Source organism: Anastrepha obliqua, chromosome 1 (assembly GCF_027943255.1).
Source record: "Anastrepha obliqua isolate idAnaObli1 chromosome 1, idAnaObli1_1.0, whole genome shotgun sequence".
In the NCBI taxonomy this organism is placed as follows: Eukaryota; Metazoa; Arthropoda; class Insecta; order Diptera; family Tephritidae; genus Anastrepha; species Anastrepha obliqua.
Window position 1 is genome coordinate 184,511,184 of NC_072892.1, and position 27,061 is coordinate 184,538,244.

At 34.7% G+C, this 27,061-nt stretch overlaps 5 protein-coding genes across 10 annotated transcripts in view; 4 read left to right on the forward strand and 1 right to left on the reverse strand.

Annotated features, from left to right (window-relative positions):
- The window catches only part of LOC129243955 (protein Skeletor, isoforms B/C), a 41,114-nt gene extending 28,839 nt beyond the window's left edge, over positions 1–12,275 (forward strand). For 3 of the 4 annotated variants that reach the window (XM_054881451.1, XM_054881469.1, XM_054881459.1), the window contains 5 exons: positions 4,801–4,900; positions 7,505–7,689; positions 7,771–8,383; positions 8,467–8,660; positions 9,020–12,275. In XM_054881451.1, the coding sequence (XP_054737426.1) occupies positions 4,801–4,900; positions 7,505–7,689; positions 7,771–8,383; positions 8,467–8,660; positions 9,020–11,644 (3,717 nt within the window). In that variant the 3' untranslated portion in view covers positions 11,645–12,275. The remainder of the gene's footprint in view (positions 1–4,800; positions 4,901–7,504; positions 7,690–7,770; positions 8,384–8,466; positions 8,661–9,019) is intronic. The other variant, XM_054881476.1, reaches the window with a different exon arrangement.
- Positions 12,276–16,708: 4,433 nt separating this feature from the next.
- On the forward strand, positions 16,709–19,573 carry LOC129243972 (28S rRNA (cytosine-C(5))-methyltransferase). Of its 2 annotated transcripts, none has more exons than XM_054881497.1 (6): positions 16,709–16,883; positions 16,952–17,233; positions 17,817–18,077; positions 18,132–18,360; positions 18,416–18,642; positions 18,718–19,573. In XM_054881497.1, exons 1-6 carry the CDS (start codon positions 16,755–16,757, stop codon positions 18,922–18,924), a joined length of 1,335 nt encoding a protein of 444 aa, XP_054737472.1. In that variant the 5' UTR covers positions 16,709–16,754; the 3' UTR covers positions 18,925–19,573. The 2 variants fall into 2 exon arrangements, with proteins under 2 accessions (XP_054737472.1, XP_054737463.1); XM_054881488.1 differs by having other exon boundaries at positions 16,710–16,883; positions 16,952–17,210; positions 17,809–18,077.
- LOC129243989 (uncharacterized) lies at positions 17,209–17,780 on the forward strand. The gene has a single exon (XM_054881533.1). It carries the CDS (start codon positions 17,278–17,280, stop codon positions 17,674–17,676), a length of 399 nt encoding a protein of 132 aa, XP_054737508.1. The 5' UTR covers positions 17,209–17,277; the 3' UTR covers positions 17,677–17,780.
- A 754-nt stretch (positions 19,574–20,327) lies between the features above and the next one.
- Positions 20,328–23,542, reverse strand: LOC129243982 (protein nanos). 2 transcript variants are annotated; one of them, XM_054881521.1, is made up of 5 exons: positions 23,253–23,542; positions 22,720–23,180; positions 21,985–22,226; positions 21,727–21,915; positions 20,328–20,873 (listed from the first exon to the last, which is right to left on the reverse strand). In XM_054881521.1, exons 2-5 carry the CDS (start codon positions 23,126–23,128, stop codon positions 20,607–20,609), a joined length of 1,107 nt encoding a protein of 368 aa, XP_054737496.1. In that variant the 5' UTR covers positions 23,129–23,180; positions 23,253–23,542; the 3' UTR covers positions 20,328–20,606. The 2 variants fall into 2 exon arrangements, with proteins under 2 accessions (XP_054737496.1, XP_054737486.1); XM_054881511.1 differs by having other exon boundaries at positions 21,727–22,226; positions 23,253–23,541.
- An 897-nt stretch (positions 23,543–24,439) lies between these two features.
- LOC129243993 (mitochondrial import inner membrane translocase subunit TIM44) lies at positions 24,440–26,548 on the forward strand. The gene is made up of 4 exons (XM_054881546.1): positions 24,440–24,598; positions 24,716–24,793; positions 24,853–25,396; positions 25,545–26,548. The coding sequence occupies exons 1-4, from the start codon at positions 24,572–24,574 to the stop codon at positions 26,207–26,209; spliced, it is 1,314 nt and encodes a 437-aa protein (XP_054737521.1). The 5' UTR covers positions 24,440–24,571; the 3' UTR covers positions 26,210–26,548.
- The last annotated feature ends 513 nt before the right edge of the window (positions 26,549–27,061 follow it).

The following is a 27,061-nucleotide window of genomic DNA, read 5'->3' on the forward strand; positions in this document are numbered from 1 at the left end:
CAAAAAATGAAGCTTTCTTAATAGCCACTACCAAAGTTTCTTTTTACAATACGTAACTCAAATCGCATCAATAACAACTGTACGAGTTTGGCAATCTAGGTTCAATCTTTTTTATCGAAGAACACAACACTAAGTTTCCCACTGCATTTGTTTTTGAGCAAAGTTTAAAGCATTTGTCTGTGATGCGTTTTCAACACGAGCTTGCACACCGGTTTTTCCATTTTACGTAATCAGTGTTGCGTAATATGTGTGCGATATTCCTGTTTGTCACTGCAAGACCCAGTCGAATTAAAAAAAATTTCATGTTATAGGTTGGTACAGGTTGATTTACCCCTTGAGATATTTTCCATTTGGCGTTTTAACAAAAATCTTAGAAAACATATTATTAAAATAATTTTCCATATGAATTCTTAAAAAAAATTATAGGAAAATTGTTAAAATTTTCTTTTAGTTTTTTTCATCACTTCAATTTTTTGGTATCCTTATTCAGGTGCGTTTAAACGTATTGTATTTAAAAAGCAACGACTTAAGTCTAACAGCAACAACGAAGCTTAAATTTCGCATGCAATCTAAATTTCCGTTAGTTCGACAAACAATATGCGCTATTAACAGTAACTCATTAGGTGAAAAAGTCTTTTCTTATACATATTATATGTTGCTCAGGGAGTCATAGTAAATTGAAAACTTTGAATCCGTTTTTTCCCAACTTTTTGAGTAAAGGAGCCAGATATGTATGTGTATTTGCTAAAAATAAACAAATTTGAAGAATAAACAATTTTGATTGTTAACTGAACTCGTACAGTTTAACAGCTTAAATTCAACAGTCCTAAATTGAAGCATTGCTAGAAACCTCCAGTGGAATATTAGTTAGGTACTAAAATTTAGACGAACTCACACACAGCCTCAGTTAGCAAGTTTGTATTGTGTGTTCGGCACCAATAAAAATATCCAAATACGACTATCCAGTGAATTAAAAAAATTAAGCAATGATTATATATATATAGGGTTATTCAATAGGTGCGCTTCAACTTTTTTCCGATAGGGAGGGCGAACGACGCAATATTTTTTATTTTTCGCTTGTCATTTATAAACTTCATTAGTATACATTTCATCATGGAACGCTACACACTTGAGCAACGATTGCAAATTGTGCAAATTTTTTATGAAAATAATCGTTCTGTTGCTGCTACTTTAAGAGCATTACGGCCATTTTACGGTCCATTTAACAAGCCATCCCGTTTTGGGGTTATGTGAAGTCATTGGTCTACAGTAACAAGCCGGCGACGATTTGTGAGCTCAGAGCCAATATTGAAAGCGAAATTGCTGGAATTTCGGCCGATTTATGCAAAAGAGTGGTCGAAAATTGGGTTCAACGATTGGACTTCGTAAAACGTGCACGCGGTGGTCATGCAAAAGAAATCGAATTTCATACTTAAATGTATATGTTCAAACTCGATAATAAAAAAAATTAGTTAAAAAAGTCAAACCGTTTGTGTTTTATTCAAAAAAGTTCACAAGTTGAAGCGCTCTTACTGAAAAACCCATTACATATATATATATATAACGAAATCAAAACATTGCCCACATGTTCATCAACAGAAAAAGGCAAAATGTTTAATTTTAAGCAGATGGTGCTTTAGTTTTGTCCACTCAATGTTTCAGCACTAAGAACTTTTTACAATTGAACTTTGTATATAAAAAATGTAGAGTAGTTTTGGTAATGTTTCATTAAATTAAAGTTAATTATTGCATTTTCTTTATTTAATATTGTTTTATTTTGTTTTGGTCCAAACTTCATATATGTATGTAAGTATATACATATGTACATATGTTTAATATTTCTAGTTTACAAATCTTTTAATTTAATTAAATGCATATTTAAATAACTTTTCAACTGACATTGTGGTGTTGGTACTCTAATTTTCATCTATAATCAGTTTCTAATACAGGTATGAATATATACATACCTATGTACTTAGTACCTATGCAGGTATATGTATATGTAAGTATGTAATGACTCCTACGAACTTAGTAAGGTTTCCCTTTTTGTTATATTAGTATTTATCCTTTTTAAACAAGGTTAAATTTGTTTTTGATTTATATGCAGGCATAATTATTATACATATATATGTACATATACAAGTATGTCGACGTACATATGTGCATAGAAGCAATCATAATAAGATGCTAAATTAAATCTAGGACTTAACTTACTACATCACCCACTATTTTACAAAATTTTCAAGTGTTATTGCGTGCTTAAATGTAAATAATGAAGATATGTATGTGCAATATTTATCTAGCGTATTTGAGGCGTTCGCTTCCAGTGAGAGCACAGAAGAAACGCTGTTGAAACCAGTTAGTGCTATGCGTATTTTTTTGTGCTACTTTACTATTGATTGAAAAGTAAGAAAGCAAAAATATGCCTCGGCGGTGGCGATATGTAATTTCCTTCTCAAAAATTAAATTCCATATCATAGAACTCATAATATAACACAAAAAAGATTGACGATTTTTTGTTAAAAAAGCAATAAAGTGATTAATACTAAATTACATAATAAAAGGAGATATAAATCATATTGAAATTATAGCAATGGCTCCTCCAAAAAATTAACGGTGTTTAAGGAATTAATATCTATATTACTCTTAATTGTATACGACTTGCTTGGTTTTCCTTATCTATGAATCTGTTTATTTATAAATATGTAAAAATATCCAATTACGTGTTCGAGAACGTTTCTTTGAAAAATTTAAGCCTGAATAGTCAATTGAAAGAGCTTTTTTTGTTATTTCGCTTCCTTTCTCCTTAATTTGGTGGAGGCCGAATGTACTTATGGTTATTTATGAATAGCGTTTAAGTATTTACAATTACATTCTCCTAGCCCAATCAGCAGAGAAAAAACTTGTGTCTGACATAATTATTCAACTTGATTACTGCTCAGTATTTATTTAAAAAGTGCAGTGCATTTTTTCCTTGAATTGTTTCTTATAAATAAATGCTTCTAATTCCTGAGCAACGACAAATATTCCGAATTTTATAGATAATACCTTCTTGTCCTTCTTGTAAATAATCGAACAGACTCGTATGTTGCAATTTTCAGCAATTCTTTCTGCCATTAAACTCTTATTTTATCTTGCGCCCACCCAAAATGTACAAATCTTCAGTACGAAAACAGGGCCTATCTCCAATTGCTAGCACTGTTGGTGAATTCTTCCAAAATGCGATGTGGCATATGCTACACACATACATATTTTTAATTTTTATTTATAATGTACTTAGCCAGAATCAGCCGTATTTTATTTATATATCGTTAAACTGAGATGGACGTCACCACCGAAGTAGATGCCTTTTTCTAAATAGAACATTTCGCAATTATAGCTTTGTGGAAGTGTCAGTGTTATTTTAAGGAACTTAATAATTATATATGTACATTTATGTATAATAGCATGGTTTCTTTCATGAGAACACCCGTGCACTTATGAATGTTTTGTGCAGCAATTGAGTTTGCAGATCGGATAAAGACCTTTTGAATATTTTCAGGTACATTTTGCATACTCTAACTTAGATTTAATATGTGTTGTGAGAAGTAGCTTTGAAGCATATGTGTCTGAGAGCTGTTCTAACGAACAAAAACCAACATTGCATACGACTAACAAATAATAAATTTGTTAGGTTGATGAAAGTAAATTTATTATCAAAGATTACTCTGAAATCTTTAATCTTATGGACAGATTTTAGATCTAGGAGAATGTTAAAAAATGGTAAGATGTTTGAAAAGCGGCGCTACGTTTACTATATGTGGCACAATAGCAATTATTAGCGACTTGTGGGATAAGATGATTGAAGATAGTTAATCACTGTCGGAAGGATTTGTGAATCATGAGGACTCCTTATTATAGAGTAAACTTGTAATCGTCAGCATATATTTAGAATAAATTTGGCGAGAGATAAGCAACTGCATGTATCATTTATGAACATAATGAACTATAGGGGGCCAAGTACACTTTCTTGGAGTGCACCGGAAGAAGCAATAAAAGAATACGAAAACGTGTTTCAACATTAACTGCACAACTAATAGTAATTTAATAATTTACCAAAATATGCTTTAAAACTAATTTATTTAAATATGAGTATATCAGCAAGCGTGTAGCACAAAATTGGAAAACCATTTATAATTCTTAAAATACTGATCCTTATTTCTTGTAGCTCTCATTGTGTTCTTCCTGTGATCGAGAACAGTAACAGCCCGTACTGCTAAACGAATGTGCAAACTCTTCGTTTTCGTAAAATATTCAAATGCATTTAACTCGGCCCAATACGTATATTCTGAAAAAAGGCATTGATTTCCTCTTGTCGGCCACGGCACTACCTAGAAGTTTAAAGAAAATTCTGAACATCTTGTTTAGTTTCATGAAATTCGGCAGGGATTTAGTACTTTAAAATATCCGAACATATAATGCTCACGCACATATTAGTAAATAGACATCATTACTATTATTTTTATTATTATCCTATGCAACTCTCCTCCCCTCCGCATACCGCGAGGCGGGGTCCATTTTCATCAATCTCCACGACAGTTGCAAGTCCCATTGGCACTTTTGTGTTCTTTTATTTTTAGATTTGGAAAATCTTATTATTTATTATATTTTGTTGTTAACTTAAAGATTATTATTATTACTATTATTATTGGTATTTGTATTATTATTGCGTGAGTACCGTACATACATATGTAGCAGTCTGTTATATAGTAACTCTTTTTAAATATACGAACAACTTGATTCTTTTCCAAAATTTTGCAGTCGAGATTGAATTGTGAAGTTCTTTATGATGATTTAGCATTTGAAGTAAGATGGGCCGTTGCCGGTGACAGTATTGTCATACAACTAATAGCTAAATTGGGTAAGTTATAGGTACATAAGTTGCTTACCTACTTACTTACTTATTATTATTATACATATGTATAAAAGTGAATAACTCTAGCCATTTTAACACATCTATTTTAGATTATGTGTATGTTTTCGAAAGTAATATAACAAAAGAACTTTGCTTATATATCAAGGTCTTTTTTGACCTTTTCACTTTTGTTGACACGGGACGACGTATTTTATTCAACTCGGCTGCCGTACGCAAATGAATCAGTGCGTAACCAGCATCCGGTCTGTCCCGGTTCGGTGCCCATTGTGGTTATGAAGCATCAAATTATAGAAATAGCTTTTTTGGTAGCGGTGACCTAAAGGCATGCCAAAAAAGCTTCTCATACCTTAAATATATCCTCATTTGTACGCCACTATAAAGTGCACACCGCGTTGGAGAAGAATCTTACCTGTATACATACATATATGTAAATATTCAATAGAAATTTGTTTTATGTGTACAAAAACTATGACGAAAACTGATTGGAAACTTCCTGATGGATTGTTTTTACACGCTTCAAATTAAGCATTTTCATTCTTGAATATAAATAAATAGAACAATTTATATATACATTTAAGAAATTCATAGTTCTTATTAATTGATGACACAAAAAAGTTTTTTTTCTACTTTTTACTTCGGGTAACTTTTGATGCCTGTTTTAATTCAAAAATTTGTTTTTAACCCTTTGCGATCGGCAAATTTCTCTAATGTGAGTTCTCACATATATGGATATTAGGAAACACTGCATTCGTTGAAAGTGATTAATTGGGTTTACCACCATTACATTCCTCTGATATCTTGCCGCCAAACTGTGGTGCCATCAAGCGCAAAGGATTAATCAATCTGTGATTTATTAATAACATTGATATTAAACCTTTGCCTACTATTCAACTAGCGGTGAGCTCATAGTTTGTATGAAATCCTCTCATAAATGTACTATAAGTACAGGGGGTTGGGATGGTAGAAGCAAAAACTTCGGAGTGATAAGTTACCTGGCACTCTTATAGTGACATATCTAGTATAGTTAGTTATCAAGCCAATTATTATTTCTGAAGAAATTTCGCTGAATCGGCAATAATTTCTTCATAAAAAAAGTCGAAAGACCTGTTAAGTTAGCACTAAAAAAATTAATAGCAAAAAGTAGACGGAAACATTCAAATAACATTAAAACATTCAAAATTGATTCCCCCAATTTCAATTTCTTTAAATACTCAAGTGGGACGAAGAAATAAACAACTTATAAATATTGAAGTGTTAACATTGATTTGCAATACACTTTCTGTCCCTATTTCTCATTTCGGGAATCGTCATTTTTAACTTCATTACTGCCTTCAGTTTTTCAAAGGCTGACTCTCAGTTTCTATTGAATAAACTAACTCTTTGACCCAATCCAACTTGTACTGAAACAATTATGGAGCTGTTCCCTAATAGTGGTACGATTGTGCGCTGGAAATCCATCATTTTGAAAAACAGTTTCCATAAAACTTTCCGGAATTAGAGTTTCTTTCAAAAGAAGAGGTGGCTTAATTCGTATAAACTCCAAATATGCGTCTCCATTGAAATTGTCCGGTACAAATTTACCGCCAATCAAATTATACCTATCTATACAGTTACAGAAAAATACATAGTTTAGTAGGAGGCTTGATTTTTCCAATATGCATGTGCTATTTCATCTACGGCGGCCACCGTAGCCATTGAGAATTCGGAGAGAATGTATGTAGGTTCGAATCTCGATGAAACACCAAAATGAAGAAAAAGTTTTCTAATAGCGGTCGCTCCTCAGCAGGCAATGTCAAGCCTCCGGGTGTATTTCTGTCATGAAAAAGCTCCTCATAAAAAAATATTTGCCGTCCGGAGTCGGCTTAAAACTGTAGGTCCCTCCATTTGAGGAATAACATCAAGACGCATGCCACAAATAGGAGGAGCTTGGCCAAACACCCAAAAGAAGAGTGCATGCGCCGGTTATATAATATATATGTATATAATTTCCATAACAAATATATATATATTTCATCTAATGTTAGATGACGATATAGAACTGTAGGTTCCTCCATTTGTAGGACAACATCACAACGCACATACAAGTTTTAGGACAAGCTTGACTTAACACCTGAGAAAGGATGTAAGCTCATTAAAATCCATTTACTTTTTTGCCGGCAAATAAGTTAGCAGCATTTATTGCATAGTTACATCCGTTCTCCTACATGCATCTAAATCCATCAAAGTCTACTTCAATTCGGCTTTTAGTTTTCCGAAACGGGCACAGCCCCGCAGCCCAATGGATCTTTTTCTCTAGGAACCTGGTTCGAAAATTTGTCGTCGAGGCATAATTTTGCGGCTATGGCAAAAAATATTTGTTTTTGGCTACTGCCAAGTGAATGCCAATCAAAAGAGGTTTTCTTCCATTCTTCAGAAGATTTAAGGCGAACTAATACTACACAATCCAACCTAATATTGTAAAACACATTTTTGTTATCATGTCAAATTAAATATAAATATCCATAGATGTATACCATAAAAATAAAACGTATGCGTCATGAAGTAATTTTGCAATTATAAAATAATTTTATAATTAATATCTCCTCATAGATACCAAGGAGTACATGTCATTCGGTGTTTCAAAAAGTCCAGAGAGGAGTGTTATGATTGGCTCAGATGTTGTGGTTGCATGGGTTGATAAAGATTCTGGTAAAGGTTTTGCAGTGGATTATTATTTGGGTGATAAGTCACAATGTTCTGGTGGTCTCGGGGTATGCCCTAAAGTGAATATTGAGGTTAAGTATTGCATGTCTGCGTGTCTCACGCCAATATCATTATGAAAACCAATTTCAACTTTTTTATAAATTTAATCACAGAATGGGACAAACTCAATACGTCTATTAAACGCTGCTTGGGTAAATGGATATTCCATTGTTACGTACCAACGTTCTCTACAATCAAATAGCAAATTTGATATTCCGATTTTGGTAAATGCGTCTCAGGCGATTGTCTGGGGCATCGGTCCACTTAATGAACGGAACGAAGCGTCATATCATACTCACTTTACACGCTTCTCAACTCATATTGATTTTGGTCGGCAACCCATTTGGAATTGTCCATCGCCTGAAGGTGCTAAACCAGACAACGACAGTGACGAAGACAAAGCTGTAGATATCCAGAATGCTGGATTTCAGGGTTATCCACCTTCCAACGTGGGTACCTCGACAACACTATCCATAAAAAAAAATGACGAGTTTGAAGAAGAATTTTACAATAATCGTTCACAAGCGCTACATAGTCCAAATAGGCGCCAAGAATCAACTCATCAGCGTCAACGGCCACACTCACGTCCTGTGCCTACACCAAAGCCATCGAGTACCAGTGGAGCGTGGGATATTCCGGCTATTCAATGTTATGAACCGGAAGATGGCGTATTTTATGCACAAATGGGTCCAACAGGTGGAAAACATGGTTACTCCGCTATAACTGGTATAACACAGAAACCAAAAATACTTACATTTTATTTACAAACCTATAGTTCACTGTAAATATTTATGGCTTATATTATATAGGGCACGTTGGCTGGGGTATATCATGGTATATCAACGGCTTACTCATACCTGAAATACATGTCGTGCGCGGCAAAACGTACACGTTTGTAGTAGAAGGAGGTATTGATGCTGATATACCTGCTAAATACCATCCATTCTATATCACCGATGACTCTGTAGGTGGTTACGAACACAAGAGAGAGGAAGAAAAGAAGGTAAGTTGAATAAAATTATTAAAACAAAGGAGTTTCCATGTATCTGCCCCATGTATATGTTCCTACATATATATATTGAATCGAGTTATTTACATAACGTCACATTTTCTCGGATTTTCCCCTTTTTCCAATCATTTAGCATTTTATCATATTTGATTAGAAACATACATATGTGGTACATACATACATATGTACATGAATATGTTCGGATATATGTGTATATAAAAGTTTTTTTTCACATATTCGCTTTTTAATTAATTCCTTGTTAGTTAGAGAAAAATAACACTTAAAATCAAATCGTTCACTTTGTCTAGTTTGGAACCAGACAGTAAATATTTGTATTATTTTTTCTCTAATAGGCTGTTCGTATATTCGCTGGCGTGCATCGAACTCGTTCTGGTCAATTGACACCGATAGGCATTGGGCGCCTCTGCAACTGGACACCGGATGCTGATGGTCCATCTGCTGATGATTATCAATCCTTTGGAGCCTATCAACGAACGCTGACTTTAAAATGCGATCCAGGTGAACCTGGTGTTATTACTTGGACTCCAGATCGTAACACACCAGACACTGTTTACTATCAATGTTTCACGCATCGTTATTTGGGATGGAAGATTCACGTACACGATTCTTGCGATGATTCACGCTTTTCCGCATCGGCTTCAGAGAAACACGAAGTGCACGTTCCATTTCATGCCCCCGATGACTTCGATGATATAGCTGCCGAAGCGTCAATTCATCACGAAACTAAGGTCAGCCCCAACGATAATTTTTTATTGAAGCACCAAACAGATTTGATTAAAAATCATAATATGAATGGAACACCGCCAAAATTGACTTTTGAAATAACGAAATCATCGGAAATTACTAAACTGATTTCAGATGGAATTCACGCTGCCGAAGCTCTCGAGAAGAGTATACTAAGGAACACCAACAGTCACAACAGAAATATCAACAGCAACACAAACAACATTTATAATATAAACCGTAATACCGCTAAGATTCCAACCCAAAGTGTTCCCCCTAATAAGCAACAGCAACAACAATTAAGCACGAGTCCCACAGCAAGCATACGAACAAATGCCATTGGAGCAAATTCACTGGTTCAAGCACCACAGGGACAATTATCATTAGAACCTTATATTGCTACAGCAGTACCAGAAATATTACATGGAGAAAACCATATCCATTCATATCACAAGGTTCCACAAACATTGTTACACATTAACTCTAAAAAAACATTGCCACCCACATCATCAGAACCACTTCATCATTTACATCACCATTCACAACTTCACCACCATTTGAATAATCTTACTAATATTCCAGCGCAATCACAAAAAACAATAAGTCTCTCAGAGTTTCTTCGCCCGCCACAAAATACCGCACTTTTTCATCCCGTCAAATTACCAGGACGTCGACCACTCCCTGGCCCCATCAAGAAGGTTCCATCCACTAAGCCTGTACTTCCGCAACAGCTACAACGCAAGCCTCATTTTCCAATACAGCCAATACCCCAGCCATCTGTTATAGTCAGTCATTACCGCAAACCAGTACCGGGTCTGCTAAAGCCTTTTCTCAAAGAGAAACCACTTCCAATTCAATCTATAGCAGCTTCCGTACTATTGCTTGGCCAACCAACAACTTTGGGTGGTCTACGCAAAACTGATCCTGTACTAATGCATCCAAAGCCAAACTCTATCATACCTGTACCCTACATTGATGTTGTCCCACAAGAATCAATTCAAACGTATATTTTCACTAATAAAGAAAATATAAGTGGAAATGGGAACGATGAGAATAAACAAAAACTATTTCAATTGTCATTGCTGCCAAACCAACTGCTTGAGCAAGCCGAACCTGTTTCTGCGCCTACAGATGCCATCAAACAGCAGTTCGATATAAAAGATGTGAAAGAAAACCCGTCCTCACTGCAGATCGCCACAATGAAGCCTGCCATCAATAATGGATTTAAACCTGATTCGGTCGTCGTAGAAAGTGGTTTCCGACCCATTTTACGTTCAGATGGCGGAGCGCAACCACCTACCATCGAACAAGTAGCACATCGACGTGAAGATCCAGGTTCAGAAATTGATGAAGTTATGGAAACAGACACACTTTTTCTTACAGCCCAAAAAGAAACTCAAACGCAAAATTTCGAACCAATGTTTATTCCGTCGCCACCGGATAGCACCAATGTAACAGTAATAATACGAAATATCGCATCTTCCTCATCGAATCCAGAACTAAATGTGCTTGATTCGACGATTTCTGCAAAGATGCCCACAGTTGCTAAACTCCGCAATGCGACTATAGAAGAAATATTATCAGAACTAGATGATGAGCATCTAGATGACGCTGTTACAAGTAAGTTCGGGGAAATTGTTACAAATATACCCACAAAAGAGGATGACAAAGCAACGAACGAGTCTTCCAGTGAGCGACGAAACGAGAGTGATAATAATAAAACAGTGTCCGAGTTTTATGTTGAAGATAGTCTATCCGAAATGGAGGAGATTGATAATGAAGATGATCGCGAAGCTCAGGCAGCAGAGCGTATAGACACATATTACTTACCTCCAGATAATCGCAAGATACCACATGCCAGCCTGCCGAGTGGCGCTGTTGTAACTTTTGATGGTAAATCCATTGTAGATGGAAATTTGGTATTGCCACCTAAATTGGAAACACTTCAAGAAGCAAGCTCTCGGCGACAAGCGCACGGTCTCTCTCAAATTGAACAGCTTATTCGAAGCACACCCCAAGTCAGGCCATTTCGAGGGGAAATACCACAACCCGTAGTTGAGTTTCTTTCGAACGAACGCTCACGAAATCGAGTCGCCGGCACTGGCACTGGTGGTATAGTAGGCGGCACAAGTTCTGCTAGTGCCGGTCCTTACTTGCCCTCCACCTCACTTTCTCCACCCCGAGTGCATTCAACAAAGCTGCAAAAATTGCAAGGATCGGCTTACCGGCAATAGCTTTATTGCGGAAGTGGTACTGGATGAAGAAATATACACAAAATAAATACCTAAGTACTTTAAATGTTATTAGAAAATTATGAAAACCTTTATTAGCATAAAATCCATAAATCTTAATATTCGCAAATCATGGATAATTCTGTTATGCCGCAGATTACTTAAATTTACGAAGACGAAGATTAAAGTCCTCCTGAACATCTTTATTAACTTTTGTATCTCAGAACATATAAACAATAACTTAGTATACATGTATATATAATATAAACATGTCGATGCACTGAATATACATATATGTATTACGACACTCCCCAGAACGGTTCTATATTGAAATCGCTTCATATTTAATGGTGCCACACAGCCCATGAAGTTTCCTATGTATTCTATTGTACTATATGGGGAATAGGATCTTTTTTGATTAGTATTGTATAAAATTGATAAAATTAACATTTTCCATTGGGCAAATTTGAAAAAGGAAACAATGATGCCATAATACATATATATATACTCAAATATACATATTTTTTTAAATTTTATAGTGTGAATAAAGTACAAGTGAAGTAAAAATGATATTGGCTATGGGTTTCTTATGTCCAGCATAAAAAATGTATTTTTCATGTATTTTATATTTTACGTGTAAGAATAAAACACATTATTAGAAACATACAATGCTGTTTAATTTGCGAATTAAAGTTTGTAATGAAGTGCATCGTATTTGTAATTACATATGTAGAACAAAACAAGTTCATGTTCACCTTTTCATAGGAAGAATCGAAGAAATTGAATGTTTTCGAATTAGAAATCTTACTTATTTGCAAAAACAGTTAAACCAATTAAGTTGTTTTTTGCATTAAATACATGTACATACAATATAATATGTAAACAATATTTTTTATAATATTCAAATTACACGTTGATGTTGTTGTTGTTGTAAAGGGTGTTTTTTAGAGGTTAGGTTTTCAAGTTGGCACTACTTTTTTCGTAGATGGTCTTTTTGACAGCTGTCACTTGATTTATGCTCAGTTTGGTTTGCCATTTCATAATGAATAGACTTACACCTGAACAACGTTTGCAAATCGTGCAAATTTATTACGAAAGTAATGGTTCGGTTCGCGCGACGCATCGAAGAAAATTTTGTTCAGCGATGAAGCTCACTTTTGGTTGAATGGGTATGCCAATAAGCAAAATTGTCGCATTTGGAGTGAACATAATCCACAAGCTATTGCTGAGACGCCGTTACATCCCCAAAAAGTCACTGTTTGGTGTGCTCTATGGGCAGAGGGAGTCATTGGTCCATATTTCTTTAAAAGTGAAGCCGGCCATAATGTTACAGTCAATGGAGAGCGCTATAGAGCCATGATTAATGACTTTTTCGTGCCTGAATTGGACGATGTTGATGTGGACGACCTTTGGTTCCAACAAGACGGCGCTACATGCCATACAGCCAACGCAACAATCGATTTATTGAAGGAAACTTTTGGTGAGCGCATTATCTCGCTCCGTGGACCTGTGGCGTGGCCTCCAAGATCGTGCGATATAACACCGCTGGACTATTTCTTGTGGGGCTATGTGAAGTCGCTTGTCTACGCAGATAAGCCCGAGACGATTGACGTCTTGGAAGAGAATATTCGGCGCGTTATTGCTGACATACGGCCCCAATTGCTGCAAAAAGTGGTCGAAAATTGAGCCTCTCGGCTGGAATTTATTCGAGCCAGCCGCGGCGGCCACTTGCCCGAAATCATTTTTAAAACATAATGGCAAACCCTTATCTTTATAATAAAGCTAAATTATTGGCCATAACATTAAATTATATACGTTTTATTTCATCTTGAAAACCTAACCTCTAAAAAAAAACACCCTTTAGCAGTAACTTTGCCCTGTCAGTATAGTGTAATCAGCGGTCATCTTCATCTAGCTCATCTAACGGTAGGCTCGGGAAACTTGCTGTTTCAACAGGTTGGGTCCAGAGAGACAGGTATTCTGAGCGCAGAAGAAATCCGAGTTAAAAAGTTACCTTTAGGCAAAAATTTTCATACAATTCGTTAATTTCATTCATTCATTCGTTGCAGCAATAAATGTGATAATTGCTTGCGTACAAATGAATGTACCTTGAAGGAAGTAATAATAACAAAATGATTATTATGACCGAATACTGCTCTTCAGAGTACCAAAATTCAAAAAAAATTTCCAAGGTTTTTTACATTTCCAGTCCTTGTTCAATGCGATTTTTCACTTGGGAAAAACGAGCGAATAACTCTGCGAAAAGTTGATAAATTGGTGATATCAAAAAATCAAATAAAAAAATTTTTTAATTTAAAATATTTAAAATTTAACTAAAAATAAAAAAACAGTTAAATTGTTAAAAAAATTTTAAATTGTTAAACATTGTTAAAAGCTGCAATGACAGATTGTACTTTACCACCAACCAAACAGTGAAATATAAATAACAACATGGAAAGGAAATCAAAATAAAAAACGGTGTGCAAAATCAAAAAGGGGAACAAATTGGTATAGTCCAAATTGACAGACCCTGAAAAGTGTGTGAAGTGCAAATTACTTATACTTGGTGAAATGGCGTTTCAATGCAATGGCGTATGCAACCACTACAAAACTGTTGTAATTGGAACGAACCCCATGCGAAAATTTATTGTTTTGTTTTTTGTGTTCCTAAAAGCATATAAGAGTTACTTTGAAGGTACACTAAAAACAAATACATAAGAAAGATGCAAACGATAGAAGAGAAATTCAACGAAAAAATGGTCAACCTTAAAATTCAACAGGAGATATACGAAAAAAAAATCTGAAGAAATAATAAAAGTAAGAAAAGTACGGAATAAATGAAAGAGCAAACTGAAACCAGAGAACATTAATGGTATTAAATGCAATTAGCAATATTATAAATCCAACAGCCTGATAGATCTTTATGCAGATGACGTCCACTTACAACAAAAGAAACAATATCGTTGAATTTTCAAAAAACTCATAAATGGCATCTTGGAATGGAGAGATTATTTTCATATATGTAAAAAGCATACGTGCAATTTTCACAATCATACATTTGCTATAAATAATATAGGGATTAAAAGCGTAAAAAAAACTAATATGCGGATGTTTTTTAGAAAATCAAAGACAATTTTTTCATAGAACGAAATAACTTTATTCTGTAATGTATTGCCCATTTTTATCAATGACCTTTTGCCATCTTTCAGGCAGCATCATAATCCCACGTTCATAAAACTTCTGGTTTTTATTAGCAAAACACTGCATCAGGTACGATTTGACAATATTATCATTATTGAAATTTTTACCATTCAAGGAGTTTTGTAAAGATCGAAACAAAAATTAATCAGATGGAGCAAGGTTGGACTATATGGTGGATGTGGCAAAACATCCCAACCAAGCTCCAATAATTTTTGCCTAGTGGCCAAAAATGTGTTTGGCCTTGCATTGTCATGATGGAATACACTACTTTCTTTTGAAAAATATAAGCCTTTGATGTTGTTTGAGTTGGTGCACCTGCACTGCTCCACGATCTTTTCCGCTTCATATTGTTGTAAAAAAAAATATTTTCCATCGCCAGTTATCAGTTGTTTTAAAAAGTGATCATTTTCATTATGTTTCTTTAGCAAATCGCAGCTGTTAATGCGTTACGTTAAATGCGTTTCTTTCAGTTCGTGAGGAGCCCATGTATCGAGTTTTTGCACATAGGAACGTTGTTTTAATTTATTTTCAATGCATGATGTGATACATGGAGCTTCTTTCCAATCTCACGTGTTGTACTGTGACACCATAAACAGCCCATAACTTTTTATGAGCTTGTGATGCGGTTTTCCCTTTGCGGAAATAAAAAAGGAAAATATGGTATTGATTTTCCATTTTTCAACGAACGCCAAACGAAAACTACGTAACCGATCAAAAAACTTTTTTTACATTTTGACAGCTAAATTGCCAACTATCAAATAAAAAAATGTGTTTTACATTTAATTGAAGCCATATATGAGTGAAATCCGCAATTACTTAGTTGCCAACCCAATACTTAAGTATATATTTAAACAAAACACTTATGCTAAGCAAAATCCACTACACTTCTTTGGGAATTCGCCAAAATCGACTTTAAACATCTTCAAGCCGGTATATCACCAAGCGGCGCGAGCGAGTATTTTTACACTTCGGACAACTTCCATAAAAAACTTCCTTTTACCAGAGAATTTTAAATTTTCCCTGTTTAGTTTTTAGTATGCAAGGATACCTTCTATTCAACAGAAAACAGAAACAAAACTAGTCCTACTGTTTTTACATAATTTTGTAGAGCAGCTATTCCTCATTCATAGTAACGCATTAATTTAGTTAATTTGATAATAAATAATATAATAACGATAAATACATGTATATTCAAATTCCTTATCCAAAATGTCATCGGCAATTAATCTATTTGGTAGTCTACAGAAACCAGGAAGTGTGCAAACTCAATTCTGTTAAAAATCCCCCCTGTCGAGCTGGGTGTAGTGAAATTGTCCTCGCTGTTCGATTTTATTTGTTTTTTATTTTTGACAATTCACATTATTCGGGTTCCATCAAGAATGATAAAATGCAAGATTGGGCCTCCCGAATTCGCGGTGACATCATCTTTTCAAGTAAACAAACGAAAGGGAGATAAATTAGTTGTTTGTGAAAAGGAAGTGTAAACGAAGGCAAAGAAAACTGCCAAACACAAGAAATCATACGCACACACACTTTCTTGTCACGGCGACATTGGCCAAAAAGCACAAAAAACCGCATTTAGAGGTATTGTTATAACTCGTGCTTACTAATCTCAAAATCACAATAATAACTAGGCATTCACTGAACATTTGCATACAATTAACTTCTTTTCTTTTTGTTTGTTTATCTGCAGAGATGATGTCATCGGTTATCCAAATTGGAAAAAACAATGGAGGTGCTGTTCATCGTGTATTCTGTATTCTGTGCACTGTGCTACATTGATGTCTAACCGCACTATTAGCTTTAAGAAAGCGGGAACAAACCAATTTACTGAGTGACGCAGTCTGGCATTAACGTGCAAATGTCACCTAATAATAATGTTAAGAAATATAAAAGTCACGTGTGAAGAAAAATGGAAGCTAACAAATTTAAACACTCTATTAAAGTACCCACCCAATATAAGCGAGTTGCTGCAGTTTTGAAGACTGCTTTGGAACGTAAAAAATCACTTAAGTCACTAATATTTGAAGAGAAACATGCGGTAAGTATTGTAATATTTGGAAAGAAAGTATACTTTTATTAGTTAATATGTTTAATTTATTATGACAGCGCATGCGAGGCATGCAAGCGGTATTAAAGCAATACATTGACAATCGAGCGGCCATTGACAACGCCATTGAGCAGACAAAAATTTTAAAAGATAATCCACGTTTGTGTCCTATCCTCTGCAAAATTCTGGTAACGGAACTAATTTTTGGACGGAAAGCGTTAAACGGTGAAAGTAAACCCGTACTTACTGTTCGCAGTTATCGTGAAAAACTTGTGGAATCATTGGGAGAATCTGTCAATGAATCAAGAAAAACAAAAGGCAAGCGGTTGAAAAAATCAATAGTCTCAGTATCGCCTTTTCTTTTACTGTGGTTGGAAGGTATAAAATGAATAAGAATACAGTTATGTCGTCTGGAGTGATAACAAAGACAGATGCTGAACGAGAACGACACACAGAACTTGGAGCAAACAAAGGTTCTGGAGTAGATGACGATCAGACTCAACAAATTGGAACGCCATTGCTACAAGATACTAGTACAATAGCATTCTTGTGGTTGGTGGTTTTCAGTATTCTGATGTTCACCTTCCCATTTATGACATTCTATGGTGTCCGTTCATGGCTTCGAGAATCATTTGATGTCACAGATTTTTACGTGAATTGCTGGTCTGTGCTATCCTCAGTATTTGTTGTGAATGTTATTATCTGTTTATACGTTTTCAAAGCAATACTTGAGGAGAAAAATAGCGATCCAGTTACGGAAAGAAACGATAAGAAAGATGATTGATTAGCTGCAATACTGTTTGTAATATAGCACGTTTACTTTTGCCTAATTTCAAAACGTTTCTTTATTGATTAATAAAAAAATATCGAATGTGAATGTTATAATAAGTCTATTACTTTAATTTAAATTTCTTAGTTCTGAAGCCTCGCTATGTGCGTGTTAATACAAATTTGGTCAGTCTGGCCGAAGTGTTTGAAATGTTGGCGGCGGAGGAGTGGCAACGAATGGAGCAGCGCAGCTTTGAAACTTACAACGATTTCATAACTGCTATCAGCACACTTAAGGAAGATGAATACATGGTTGATATGCATTTAGACGACCTTTTAATATTCCATGCCAAACAAAAGCACTACTGGGCGTGCCATCAGTACGTCAAAGAAAAAAAACTTATGCTTCAAGATAAAGTAAGCTAGTAGTATATGGATGTGTTGATACTAAAATCATAAAGTAATTTTTAGGGAACCTGTCTGGTGGCAGAATTGCTGCGCCCTCCTCCGGGTTCAGTTGTCCTTGATATGTGTGCAGCACCAGGAATGAAAACAATACATATTAGTAATGTTATGCAAAATAAAGGGACTATTTACGCTGTTGAGCAAAACTCAGATCGCTATCAGATTCTATGTAGCATGACCCAATCTGCTGGCTGTCAAATAGTCGATGTGATTAACGCAGACGCGCTAACAATTGGTACAGTGGAATAAGCTTATAAGTGTATTTAAAATACAAGTATTTACTTCTCTAGATAGCACGCGTTGTCCAGCTGTGGAATACATACTTGTCGATCCATCATGCTCCGGATCAGGCATGCAGAATCGGATGTCGCTAGACCCAGATGAAGAAGATCCTGCCCGTCTAAAACGTCTTGCTGGATTGCAAATTAAAATGCTTTCACATGCCTTAACTGCATTTCCAAATGTGAAACGTATTGCTTATTCAACATGTTCTTTGTTTGAAGAAGAAAATGAGCAGGTAGGGTGAAAAACATTGAAATTAACTTTAAAAATGTATATACATACATACATAAATTAAAAAATTTTTCCTTAGGTTGTGCAACGTTGTTTAGCGATGAATCCGGAATTTAAATTACTCAGTACCAAGAAGACGTTGCGCCATAAATGGAATCACGTTGGCAATGCTAAATACAAGAAGATCGGAAAGAATTGTCTCTATACCAAGCCCGATCTGGACTATGCTGACGGGATATTTATAGCAATATTCGAAAAGCGGCGCACAGATGAAGATGTTGATTGAAAACATCGTTTAATTACTTTTATTACACTCAATCTGTTGCAAATTCCAATAACTAACTCTATTTAATTGATCACATGCAAAAAATTGGTGCTTTTTATTTCGCTTTGGTATTTCTTACATTTTCAGAGTTAATGCAAAATCAACTTACCCCTAGCTACACTATTAAGCCTGTACCAATAATATTGGTATTTTTCTCACATTTGATTGCATAACGGATCAGATAGATTGCAATTTAGCGTCATCAAGTTCTCCCAGCATGTCTTGGGGACTCTCCCAAACTTTGTTTGTCGGTTTGATGGGGTTTATGGTAAACGTAAAGCATAAACATCAGTCAGTCCCCACCACAGTCAAGACTACACCACCAGAAGGAATCATGTTAATATCCGGTCCAGTACTGACACTCCAGCAACACTTACCAGAATGTTATGGGGAATATTTTATGTGTTACAATGACAACAATGTCCCATAAGAAAAAAGTAAACACATTAATTAGTAATTAGATTACGTCTATTTCTTCATCACCCAAAGGGGAGTTTAATTAGGCGAGTTGGTAACAAATATCAAGACCGCTATTTCGCGAACAGATATCACCGCGCTTGAAAGGTAATTCTGGTCAAATTCTACGGATCTAGATGCCAAAATTGTCAAACCAACAATAAACGATAAACAATTTAGAGAAAGAAATGATAATGCTTCAATCGGCCGCATGAGAATCAATTTAAATTAAAGAACACCTCATTTTCATTTTCAAATGTTTATTAATTGAAAATTGTAAATATGGACTTTTGAGTATTCAATAGTTCAATATAAGTAAATATTACATATACCGGTATGTAAAATAAAATTAATATTTGAAGTGATAACATAATCTCACATTCGAGCTTAATTATTTAAAATTTCTCTGCTGTTTTCTAATGACCCAGTTCGTACTTGAATAAACAAAACGGAATATGAAAACTTCAATCATTAGTTGGGCAATAACAACTAAAAGTTGAGACACCGAATGAAATTTAAATGTTAATTTTTAGTATAAAATGTCAGCTAAATTAAAATGTATCTGTTTGCGAGGAATGTAAATAAAAAATAAAAAAATTCAATTACAATAATATATTAGCATAATAGAGCGAGTACAGAATTAATATATGTATATTAAATCATAATTAAATATTTAAAAAGCATACTTCAATTAAAGAAATTTAATTTGCTTTACGACTAAATGTATAATATATGTGAACTATTGGATTGTATTCATTTGATTTTAATAAAATTAAAATGGATATGTTTAATTTAAATGAATTGACGTATTTTACGACTACATACGACTAAATTGAAATACAGATAAATTTAAGTTGTAGTGTACTTTACTTCATTGTACTCTTGCCTCTAATATGTACGTATGTAGGTTAAGACAATAATTCATTGATGAACGTACATTCTTCCCGTTGCACGAATCCTTAAACATTATACTTGCTAAAAACGAATACGCCTCAGGCGTTTATAAAAACATTGAAATTAAATATAAAATTTAATTGATTTAATTGAGAAATTCAAACAATATTGAATTCCCATGTTTTAGATTTATATTCAATTCTAAATCCGTAAAAATTTTCGCACACTTCGTAAAAAAAACGTATTTACACGTTTTTTGCTTCGAGCTTTCTCTAATTACTAAATATTACGGTCTATACTTTCATTCTTTGCTTATAGTAGAAGTTTTTTGCTAGGCGTAAAGATTCTGCTTTCACTGCGTCTTCCATTGTAATAATCGGTTTTTGTGGGCAATATTTAACGGTATGCGCTTTGTCTCCAGAGGCCTTACAAATCGGACATATATAAGTGCGTAGCTTTGGACACAGAACACGTCCGAGTGAATCACGAACGGCATGGCTCCTCACCACAGCTTCTGGTTCATTGTTATTTTCGCAGAAAACACAATGTTTCACTGCAGACTGAAATAAAAATCATAATGGTTAACTTATCCATAAACTATAAAATACTTAAGCCATTACACTAATCCCCGTCATTGGAAAAATTTATTCATTTGACTTTAGCAGTTTTTACTTAATAAATAAATTTGATCATGAGCAATATAAACACATTGAATCATTTTTTCCGAACTTCAGGAAGTGTCCAATTTGATAAACTTCTTGTTAGTTGGAAATTAGCATCTTGCTTTGATTGCGTATATTGGACATTATCATCTTATATAGTTTAGAAGCACGAGACTACTTGTTTGCGTTGGTACTGATGCGTTGAAATTTTTTATGGATTTTGAAGCTACCGAAAAATGTTTAATAAATAATTCTGTATGTAAATGCATAAGATTCATAGCTCAGCTCATTACAAAAGAATGTTTCAACACGAAGCTTAAAAAATCAAATTTAATAGCGTCTTCTAAAACACCTTCTCGAATGTGATGCTATAGCGCGAAGAATAAAACATCTCCGCTGGATGCCCAACGCAACTTTATCTTAATTTTATTAAACGATCTGAGTTTAGATGCGGTACTGTAATGAGTAGAGGACACAAAAGTCCGTAAGCCCGGTTTCATCAATCAATTTTACATTTATCAGATTATTACAATTTAAAATAGCAAAGTTTCGTATTAAAATGGTACAACTTTAAACTTTAACAGCCTGATCAATTTTAAAATTGATTGTTGAACCTAGGCACAAATGCTACTAAGAACCTGTAATGATTTCCCTCGCCACTATTATCTACCTAAGGAGTTTCAGTTTATGTGAAAGTACCATACGTTTGTTTTTACATTAAACACTTTATGTAATAACATAATTTACTCACAAACTTGTCAAACTTCGCACTCCCATAGCGTTTCTGCGGCCTCTTAATGTTTTGACTATTGTAGTCGATGTTGGCGGAAGCGGCTGCAGTTGCGGCTGCAGTCACGGCCGCTGCAGCAACAGTAGCCGCATGTTGCCGGGGTGGATGAGATGTGGCACCACTACTCAAAAAAGGCGACGATACGAGCGACTTCATCATACATAAATTCGGATTAAAATAGCATTGATTGAAAAAAGCTTCATTATTACTATTTATTACAAGATTGGCATTGCTTCCATTATTAGTTCCATAATTTGTTGTATTATAATTCAAGTTGTTTTCGCTGTCGTTATTGTTGCGACGGATTTTATTAGTGCCGTATTCATGCTGAAAAAGCGATGACGTTTCCATTAAAGCATATCCCTGAGGATGGAGATTCGACTCATCTGCTACGTATCCATTACAATAGAAATCCTTCATTATATCATCCATCGGTGAATCTCTTCCATGTTTTATAGGATCTATAAGGTTAGGAAGATATAATAGTCATTCAAATATTTAAAATCAAACTTATTGTAGAACATTGTTTAATCTTGATTATATTAATTCCTTTCATAGAGAACGGACAACACTTTTCTAATACAAAAGGTTCAAATTGTTGGAGTTAACGAAGTTTACTTGTTATATACATACGTATATTAATAACAAAGCTCAAAATTGGCCTAATCAGCTGATCATCAAACTTTTAAAGCTCTTATTTGCAAACTTCCTTACTTTTATTCACGGAAATTTATATTACAGTTAGATTCTAATTTGAATATACATGCACACAAACGCTGTTTTGTGTAGCCATAGACAGACAGGCGCCATTAACGGCGCCACACTAAAATCACCCGTTATCGTTGATTAATTCAAGATTCAGATCCTTTAACTGGAATAAGCATAAACTGTACTATAATTGCTTAAACCATTTTATTCCATGTTTTCAATTAGTAATGTACAGTAATATATTACCTTTCCCATATTTATATGCTGCCAACATGGCAAACATTTTCAAGGATTTAGATATTTCGTTTTTAGGTTGCTTTTGAACTAATGTGGCGTCCGCCATTCGATATGAATTCCATTGGAGCCCCTGATTGACGTTTTCATCGTGTATTCCATATTGTTGGTGGTAAGGTAGCTGGGTTAATGCCCCGTTGTAGCCGTTAAAATGTCCATAACATTGTGCTTGCGTTTGTGCGCGCGGCTGAACCATAGTTATGGAAGAAACTCTTGTAGTGGGTATCTGTGTTGATGAAAAAAATTGTGCGCTTCCATTATATGCATTCATTATATCTGGCGACATTGTTTCTGAAGACTTGGATGAGCAACTTCGTGAGCCGCTGAGCGTGCTAGTACTATCCAGATACATTTCCGGCATGTATTTAACATCTAGATTCAAGGCTTTTAATACAAGAAATCCTTTTCCGATCCTTTTAAGAAGTTGGAAGCTCATTAAGGTTATGTAATTGCATAAATAACGGACATTCTATGCTTTCACTTACTCTTGCAGTATTTGTCCGTGCGTGCGCAGTTGCTCCTCTTTCTGTATATTTACACAGAAAAAATATATTTATGTATGTATTTATAATTTAGCAATTTCAAAGTTCCAAATAAATTTAAATTTTCAAATTGCTTGAAAGGAAAGCTTTTATATTTCACCAAAAACTGATTGTTCGTAGTTATTATGTTTTCACGTCAATGCATCTTAAATTTTCTTTGTCAATGTTAAAGAGGCACTATTTAAAATCCGTATTCCTTTAATTCCAAGAATCGTATTGTTACGAATGTTTGTTTTTGTGGTTTCCAATCGAATGCTTATCTTATTTGTTAACGGTTTTGCCTTCCGACACAGGGCATCAAAATGCACGAAAACCTCTTCTAAAAATTCAATTTTTTTTTTTATATTTACTAATGCGCGAATTTCCATTTTAGTCGCCCGAATAACGGTTAAAAATAGAAAAAACCGAAAAAAAGCTTTGCGTAGACTCGTGAATGACTGATCGTTTCGACTATTTGACATCTCTTGGAAATCACACACAATTTGAAGCTCTGTCATTAAATAATCTTTTATAAACCCTGATTATTCAAACATGTATTTTATTTTAATAATTTTGTATTTTGAATGTCATAATTTCACTCGGAATGTAAGCAAACAAAGCATTAACACAACACGACTGTCGGTACTTCGTAACCGGAACGATCCGGATTTACATCCGGCCAAGGACAGTCACTTCAGCAGCATTTCCCGTATATGTATGGGGAATGTTTGTGCTGTTAGAACATCAACACTACATGAGAAAACAAGATAGATATTTTGCTAATTTCGATTTCGTTCATTTGTGCACTCTTTTATGTACTCAATCAAACAAATACGAAAAAATTAACGCAACAAGAAAGAAAAAAACTGATTTCTACGCTACCACAATTGGAGTGAGTTTTGTTGTACTTGTGTGGTTATGGGATGGCTTTAAAAATATTATTTAGTGAAAAGGTGTCATTGTTTTAACTAACAGATTATATATTTTTTTACAAGATTAAGTTTGTCGGACGATTGAAATTTCATCCACGAATGGCCACTGTGGTACGCAGATTATAGTAAGGGATTGCTCATCGCTAGTAAGAGTCGACTTTTAAATAAGAACTAATAACCCGAAGTGTATAACTCCGGCAACATTGGCATTTAGCAGTCCCAATCAGAATAATAATTTTGACATTTCAATAGCACGATTTTTCCTTCGAAAAATGTCTCTCACAGCATTGACATGAAATTACATAAATTCGATTAAAATTTTATCGAATCATTATAACTCCATTTAAATTCATGGTAGCACGAAAATTAAAAACTATGGTAAGCGAACTTATCTGTAAAAAAATATGATTAAGTCAACTATTGTGGAACTCTCTGTAATTCAGTTAAGACTCGTGTCCGGAGATAATTCATTTACTTACTTTGTTTCTCTTAAAGTTCAAATTCTTAGCGACATCCCGTGGCACATGTAGCCGGCTAGTGCAGAGCAGCTATTGGCATGGGCTGCCAAACCAGGTAAGAAACTGTTACCTGCAAGATTAGCTTGGTAAAAACTATTATCTTTTCATTTACAGCGCTGGTATTCACAGCCTAGTCGAAGGCCTGGATTTTTTTCTCAATTCATCGAAAATATAAAATCAGAAATGGACAAGAATAAGGAAATGAAGGAGAATATAAAAAAGTTTCGCGAAGAGGCTCAGAAGTTAGAGCAGTCCGAAGCTCTCCAATCTGCTAGACAAAAATTTAATATTGTTGAATCTGAGGCACAAAAATCGTCAAATATATTGAAAGAACAGTTAGGAAGTATAAAGGATAAGGTCAGTGATGTATTTGACGAAGCAAGTAAATCAGATATTGCAAAACGCGCATCAAAAATTTCGGAAGAAATTTCGAAAACCGCTAAAGGTGTAACAGATACCATAACAGAAAAAGGAGAAAAAATCGGACAAACGTCTGCTTTTCAAGCTATATCTACTACAACGGAGATGATTAAACAGGAAATAGGTTCTCAGGGCATAAATTCTAGAGTTTATCGTTCTCCCCAAAAACTGCGAAAACGCATTGAAGTTGAACACGCCAATGACGATAGAGTGGTCGAACCTAACGCCGACGTAACAGGTAATAAAAAATTACAAATTTTGTTGGAGACAAATGTGCGTTTTAAGGTAGACGAGGTTTAAGTAACAAAGCAAAGTACCTTTTGCAAAAAAGCATGTGCTAAGTCTCGTATTCGTAGCAAAGTATTAACTTTTTGTATTCCTACCAGGTGTGGAACTACACAAGGATTCAAAATTTTATCAATCATGGGAAAATTTCAAAAATAATAATGCATATGTGAACAAAGTGCTTGACTGGAAACTAAAATACGACGAATCAGAAAATCCAGTTATACGCGCCTCTCGCCTCTTGACAGATAAAGTATCGGACGTTATGGGAGGACTTTTTTCTAAAACAGAGTTATCGGAAACACTTACAGAACTCTGTAAAATCGATCCTAATTTCGATCAAAAACAGTTCCTTCGTGATTGTGAGACTGACATCATACCTAACATCCTAGAAGCGATGGTGCGGGGAAATTTAGATATCCTTAAGGATTGGTGCTTTGAGAGCACATACAGTATCATAGCAACTCCAATAAGCCAAGCTATTAAGGCTGGCATGTATTTGGATTCGAAGATCTTGGATATCGAAAATATAGACTTGGCGATGGGTAAAGTTATGGAGCAGGGTCCTGTACTGATAGTAACCTTTCAGGCACAGCAGATTATGTGCGTTCGTGACCGTAACCACCAAGTAGTGGAAGGTGATCCTGATAAAGTGATGCGCGTGAATTATGTGTGGGTTCTTTGCCGAGATCCAAACGAATTGAATCCAAAAGCAGCTTGGCGGCTTATGGAACTCTCCGCAAACAGTCAAGAGCAATTTGTTTGATAGGTTGTTTCATGTTAGCTAGTTTTTAATTAGATGTCGTTTAATGCCCCACACTTAAGACCAACGAGCTATAAAATTTTTCTTGCTAATTATTTGCTTGAAATAATTTTATGTTTTCACCAGCAAAAATTATTATTTAGAGAAAACTAACTAAAGAAAATGTTTGCTAATGAAAACTGTTTAAATATAATATATATTGTTTTAGTTGTACTGGGCAACAAAAATTAAGTTAAGTTGTTACGGACGACAAATAAAACTTTGTACATAACTAATTTAAAAGAATAAAGAATAATTGAATAGAACAATCAAGTACTGCATGCACTTGCAGATATGTAAATATATACATATACTATATACTTGTATATATAGTTTGCGCCTACACCCTTTATAAGGTGCTTGGTATAGTTTCTCACATCTCATAATTTGATGTACAGATACGGACGTAGATACACATATGGCTATTAAAATAGGTACGCTGCTATTAAAATAGGTCTGCTACAACAACGACAGCAACAACTGATAATTTAATTGTGACTCTTGCCAATAGGGATCCTTTCAAGTCATCAAATGACATTGCAGTTGAAATCAACAAAGTAGAACTTGTACAACATGAACCTACCAGGTAGGATAGCTCTTAAAGTTCCTCTGTTGAAACAAGCAAATTTAAGGAAGAGGAAAAGTTTTGCCCGAGAGCTCAAGTCATGGCCCACACATGAATATTTCCTATTTGCTCCTATTGTCACTAGTTTAAGTTTTAAAAGATTCTTGAATTATTATTATTATTTATTAAACATAGTATTAAATACAGTGCTTAATATCTAAAGAAATAGAGTACAAGCGGCTTAGGCCATC

Excerpts from the sequence above, each read along its gene's own strand:
- LOC129243972 (XM_054881497.1), top strand. The coding sequence starts at position 16,755 with ATGGAAGCTAACAAATTTAAACACTCTATTAAAGTACCCACCCAATAT. Across the intron at positions 16,884-16,951 it reads TATTTGAAGAGAAACATGCG|CGCATGCGAGGCATGCAAGC; the intron begins GTAAGTATTGTA and ends TTATTATGACAG. Across the intron at positions 17,234-17,816 it reads AGCGGTTGAAAAAATCAATA|CCTCGCTATGTGCGTGTTAA; the intron begins GTCTCAGTATCG and ends TTAGTTCTGAAG.
- LOC129243989 (XM_054881533.1), top strand. The coding sequence starts at position 17,278 with ATGAATAAGAATACAGTTATGTCGTCTGGAGTGATAACAAAGACAGAT.
- LOC129243982 (XM_054881511.1), bottom strand. The coding sequence starts at position 23,128 with ATGCCGGAAATGTATCTGGATAGTACTAGCACGCTCAGCGGCTCACGA. Across the intron at positions 22,227-22,719 it reads AGCATATAAATATGGGAAAG|ATCCTATAAAACATGGAAGA; the intron begins GTAATATATTAC and ends CTAACCTTATAG. Across the intron at positions 20,874-21,726 it reads GTGCGAAGTTTGACAAGTTT|TCTGCAGTGAAACATTGTGT; the intron begins GTGAGTAAATTA and ends TTTTTATTTCAG.
- LOC129243993 (XM_054881546.1), top strand. The coding sequence starts at position 24,572 with ATGGTAGCACGAAAATTAAAAACTATG. Across the intron at positions 24,599-24,715 it reads CACGAAAATTAAAAACTATG|TTCAAATTCTTAGCGACATC; the intron begins GTAAGCGAACTT and ends TTTCTCTTAAAG. Across the intron at positions 24,794-24,852 it reads GGCATGGGCTGCCAAACCAG|CGCTGGTATTCACAGCCTAG; the intron begins GTAAGAAACTGT and ends TTTCATTTACAG.